The 5248-nt window shown below is 48.6% G+C and overlaps 3 protein-coding genes across 3 annotated transcripts in view; 2 read left to right on the top strand and 1 right to left on the bottom strand.

Annotated features, from left to right (window-relative positions):
* Positions 1–2079, top strand: part of SARC_00057 (hypothetical protein) — a gene marked incomplete at its 3' end in the record, with an annotated part of 4485 nt that extends 2406 nt beyond the window's left edge. Inside the window, exons 4-5 of the mRNA XM_014306227.1 lie at positions 92–589; positions 727–2079. Of these exons, the coding sequence (XP_014161702.1) occupies positions 92–589; positions 727–2079 (1851 nt within the window). The remainder of the gene's footprint in view (positions 1–91; positions 590–726) is intronic.
* An 847-nt stretch (positions 2080–2926) lies between these two features.
* SARC_00056 (hypothetical protein) lies at positions 2927–3966 on the top strand (the record flags this gene model as incomplete). Its single annotated transcript, XM_014306226.1, has 3 exons — positions 2927–3128; positions 3273–3418; positions 3592–3966. 3 exons carry the CDS (start codon positions 2927–2929, stop codon positions 3964–3966), a joined length of 723 nt encoding a protein of 240 aa, XP_014161701.1.
* Positions 3967–4211: 245 nt separating this feature from the next.
* Positions 4212–5248, bottom strand: part of SARC_00055 (hypothetical protein) — a gene marked incomplete at its 3' end in the record, with an annotated part of 7946 nt that continues 6909 nt past the window's right edge. Inside the window, exons 18-20 of the mRNA XM_014306225.1 lie at positions 4976–5113; positions 4512–4673; positions 4212–4349 (exon numbers count right to left, since the gene is read on the bottom strand). Coding sequence (XP_014161700.1) covers positions 4212–4349; positions 4512–4673; positions 4976–5113 — 438 coding nt within the window. The remainder of the gene's footprint in view (positions 4350–4511; positions 4674–4975; positions 5114–5248) is intronic.

The following is a 5248-nucleotide window of genomic DNA, read 5'->3' as shown; positions in this document are numbered from 1 at the left end:
TATATATATATATATATATATATATATATATGTACATATAGTTATATATCATGTGGAATGCTAACTCGGTTGTAAATATCATCATTTACAGGAACTGGCACAAATGCAAGATGGTGCGCGGAACATGCTTGACGTGCTGAGCAAAAGCGCAGCCGACGCAGCGTCTGTGATTCCACCCTCGCTCTCTGAAAGTGACCGCTACGGCCAGTTGATTGAGCGAGTTACAGCACGAGATCTCAACGGCACGTCGAGTATACTCGCGATAATGAAAGCCGATCTGACCAAAAGCGATACGATGTGGACTAAGGAGGCCATCGAGCTGTGGACAGTACCTGCGTTGTTGCGCGCATGTGATATGGGCCACACAGAGATCATCTGCGCCATACTGGATAGTGAGCTTGCGGATATCGACTCTGCAGATCCGGTCGATCATGGTAGGTCGGGCCTGCACAAAGCGAGTAAGAATGGTAACCTAGCAACGGTGGAGCTTTTGCTGAAGAGGGGCGCGGATCCCGTTCTGCTGGACGCACACGGCCGAACCTCGTTGCACTATGCGGCTATCGGTGGCAATGTGGATGTTATTGAAAAGGTATGCCTTTAGAGCCGTATGTGTCGTGCCATTTTGATACATTCTTTACAAGTGCAAGTATCATTGAAAGCGACGCTGTTGGGTTCGGTGATTTGACATATCATTCCAATGCCACCTATTTCCTCCCCCCTCTCTAGTTGTTAGAACTCAAGATCGACACCACGATACCAGACAGCGAGGGCTACTTGGTCATATTCTACGTCGTGGCCCAGAACTCTCTGAGTTGCGTTGCCAAGTTTCTTGACGGCGGGGTGCCTATCAACCAACCCTGCAACCTGGCGGGTATGTCACCGCTAACTGTTGCGTGTAGCTACGGTCACACAGACATGGCGAAGCTCCTACTGGTGCGTGGTGCTGATCAGACGGTGTGTGACGAAGATCATCTCTCCCCATTGCATGTGGCTGCCCGTGCGGGGCACTCGGCGTGTGTGCGTGTGCTGCTCGAGAGCGGGTGCAATGTCAATGTGGTACAACCCAGTACGAAACGCACCCCTCTGTTCGAAGCCGCGTCAGAGGGCAATCTGGAATGCGTGAGGATTCTCCTCGAATACAAAGCCGTGCACTGGAGCCCCGATGCTGCCGGGTGGCTGCCGCATGTACACGCATTGTTTCGAGGACACGTGGATGTTGTGCAGCTGCTGCGGTCGCTACCGACGCCACAGCTGTCCGAAGATCTGGTGCAGTCTGCGGCAATTGACGAGCTGGAGGCGAAGAAGAAGGTCACGAATACAGCACCCCCGAGCGCCGGTGCAGATGACACAAGCATACCGCCATTCGAACTGCCGCCTCCAGCGGTCCCGTTCCGGCACTACGGACACTCTTACCTCAAAGAAACCCAATTGCGGATTCGCCTGGGGCATACCACTCAAATACGCCAAGGAGGCGCCTCCGCGGGTCACATGCAAGGCCAGGAAGTGCAGCCGCCGGCGTTGGGGCGGTCGAGTTTGGCCACGTTCCTGCCGCTGAAGAACGAGTTCTTGTCCATGCGGCTGATGGTGTCGCTGCAGGCCAACCCAGGGGAGCAGCAGATGGTCATGTTGCCCATCGATCTCGAGGAGGAGCCCTTGATCTTCACGGCTGGGTGCGGAGATGATTTCTCGTTACAGATCGAGCTGCATCCCGCTTTCGAGAGCCAGCAAAGCGGTATTATCGGCAAAGGGGTGCTCCCACCAGCATCGTTCGAAGATCAGAGCGGCGTTGTGTCCTGTGCGATCATAGGAAAGGACCTCTCCTTTGTTTGCGAAATCCTGCTGACGTATCTGGTGATCAGTCCGCTGAATAGAACTCTGCCGGAAACCAACACCTACTGGAAGTCGACACAGGTCGGTTTCTACGTCGATTTGGAATGGTGGCGAATACTAGTGGCATACACGACCGTTTTTGCTATATGGTTTTTATTTGAGGGGTATGCTTATGGGAGTGTGGGTTCCTACTACAAGTTTATTGCTTATGTACACTTACGGCACATGATCAGCTCCACGACGGCCTGAGCCGCCACCTTTGTGTCAGAATACATACTGATCACAGTTCGATTTCCATCGAACAAACAGGTTCTCGAGAAGGCGTTCTTACCCTTGTTGGAATCAGCATCGGGCAACGGATTTTATTCCGTTATAGCTGACACATCGCTCGATTCTGCCTATGTGATTGTGGGAGTGCAGGTAAGCTTTATTCGTGACGGGCGCAGCGATAGAATATATTTCCGTGTATTCCATCTTCGCAGTCTCAAATCTCACATACAGCACTTCTTTCCTTTGAGGTTGGCGTAGTGTCAAGGTTAAACTCTTCGTGGGTGTTCCTGCTGTTTTTGTTGATTCGCAAGTGGAAATAAAAGTTGGGATCATCGACCCTGGTATGTTGTCACGAAATCGAACCTAACCGTAAGTACATACCTACATTATGTTCCCGATACATAGGTAACAAGTGATGGAGTTGTGGTGGCACATAGAGGACAGGATATCACCGTTGATATTGCTGGGTCCAAACTACGTCTCCCGATATCGTCCGTGACAGCTGAGCAGTTCACGAACATACTGTCTTCACAGAATAGAAGCGACAGTCCGACTGTGTACTCTCTAGAGTCCGCACTCAACACAGTTCCCGAGCATATTGGCTTCAATATATCGATCAAAACTGGCGATGAAACCGAAGGTTTGTGGGCGGTGTTTGGTATGCGTAGCATAAAGTTTTGATCAATCGCAGATTGAAGGGGTTGGTTGTGCTATTTGCGTACGCTCCTGTCTTTTTGTTATATGAGTCGCCAGAAGGTATATATGACGAAACATTGACTTATTTTCTCACTGTACATGCCTGACAGCTAATAAAAAGGGCCTCAACATGCTGGTGGATAGTGTACTATCTACGCTCTATCGCCATGTGGGACGTAGACCGATCATGCTTTCATCCGAGTCGAGAGATGTGTGCATTATGATGAGTCTGAAGCAGCCCAAATTCCCAGTCTTCTTTGTCTCGACAGCCAAAGACAGTCAATCTTCGATACAGGGGTCCCTGAAATTCTGCAACGAGCATCTCTTGTTGGGTATGTTTTTATTCTGCTTTGCTGTCGGCGACACTGTTCTTCTGGTTGACTTTACAAGCAACAGATCGTTCTACAAGTTAGTCGTTTCCCTTCTTGTGTAAGCTCACTACACTATCGCCTGCTTGTTCATATCCGGCCGTTCAGGTATGTTCATCCCACATTGGATCTTGGAGGATGCTCCGGTATTGCCGAAAGCTATCCAGGAATCGGGACTAGTAGTTATAGCGTGCAATAGAGAGAATTCAGGCCAGCTCATACCGTGCGACCAAGCAAGCGCAACAAAAGATTTGGTAAGAGTTGGGCGGAAGATGTGCACGTGTTTTCGGTGGCGGTTTATTGCCCACTAGCTGTTTTAATTTTTAAGAGGCTTTGTCGGATCATAACCGCGTCTTATGTTGATTTGGTACAGACTTTTTAGTGTTGCGCCGTGTCAAACTAAAGACTATTCTACTTAATTCCTCAGGTTGATGGAACTTGCAACACCGGCGTCGTTTTTGTAAATACGAAGTCGGTCTCACACAACCCGGACGAGTACTTTGCATGGGCCAGGAGATTCCACGAGTACCAAGTAGAGACACTAGAGGGGTCGAGGCTTCCAGATGTGAACAACATATGTATATCGCAATCCGCGATAGACCCCCCTCGCACAGGTGATATGGCCGCAACTAAGGATAGCAGCATGCTAACCAGCCATTCAGAGCCACGAGGCAACAGCAATTTAGATCCACTAGCGTTCAGTCTGACAGACGCGAAGCCTATGAGCAACAGTATTCTCAATGGCGAAAGTGTAATACAAAACCGCAACCCAGCATCGATCTTGGACTTTTTGCGGAAATAAAGTATAGGATAAATTATCTTCCGACGGTCCAATTCCGAGCTACGTACTGCTTCTTCACAGAGATAAAAAGTTAAAGGGCCTGATATATATTGGTCCATGAATGGTATTGTTGGTCGTTATAGAACTGCCTATCCTATAATATGACAATACTGAGACCTCTTATTCGGCTCAGCAGAAGCTCCACAGAGAGCTCTGGACAAACTAGAATACAACGGTGTCGCCCACCTATAAACTAATATCCGAATTTAATCGTCTATTGACTGCAATAAATCAGCCAATTCAATCACTCCTTTCAGCTGGCCTTTGCTTGTAACGTACAAGCGATCGCACCGCAGCATTGTGAACATGAAGTGTACCTCGGTAAAAGGCGTTTCCATGACGACCTGCAAAGAGCCGGTTGTTAGGATGCGCGATGAGTATACTTCGGATACGCAAACTACATCTATATGATCTATTTTTGAGCCGCATGTAAATAAAATTGCAGCCTTTTAGCTACGATAGAATTTCAGTGATCACAAACACTTAAATATTGACTTCTGCGATACCTGAAATGGTGACGGATCTATGACTGGAGTAGGATGTTCAAGAATATTGATACACTGAGTTTCCATCTTTTCAAGATCTGAGTCACTCAAGTACGACATAAACTGGATAGGCACATCATCTTCATCCTCTACGATTTCCCAGTCTCCATTCGCCACGTGCTCCTGTATCGCATTAATATGTAGATATGCAAAGAACTATCTGTCAAATTGCAAGTGTAGTCTAACAATCCAACGATATCCAAAGAAAGACGACAAAAGTCCGAACTACTGAAGGCACGAATCTCGAACAGCGACCACATACAACTATTTTGCTGCTGTGCCAACCATTACCCGGATGTCTGCTGGCCGCTGAAGAACCACCTCCCCCGAAATCTAGGGCGAACAAAAACACCAATCAGAGAATGAATCAGTGACAGCTTACGTCTGCATGCATGTACACACTCAGATAGGTTCGAAGACTATACTATAAGCAGGTATTCGCGTTCGTCATGCACGCTTAAAAGTGCTGGTGAAATCTGGTAGTCGTATAGAACACCCAAATTGTCGGTGGCTTGAAATGTCGCAAACGAACCGGCACAGTACCTCCTACCAGCCTCAGTATCCTGATGTAGTGGTTATAGAGGGCCATCTCAAGGCTGGTGCGTGACCTGTACAATAGAGTTCACAACAAGGAAGCGTGTCAGCGACTATGGTAGGGTTGGGGGGGGGGGGGGGGGGGGGGGCACAACGAGAGAAGA

The sequence above is a fragment of the Sphaeroforma arctica genome, assembly GCF_001186125.1.
Source record: "Sphaeroforma arctica JP610 unplaced genomic scaffold supercont1.2, whole genome shotgun sequence".
In the NCBI taxonomy this organism is placed as follows: Eukaryota; class Ichthyosporea; order Ichthyophonida; genus Sphaeroforma; species Sphaeroforma arctica.
The sequence above is the reverse complement of the archived record's forward strand: the minus strand, read 5'-3'. Positions and strand labels throughout refer to the sequence as shown.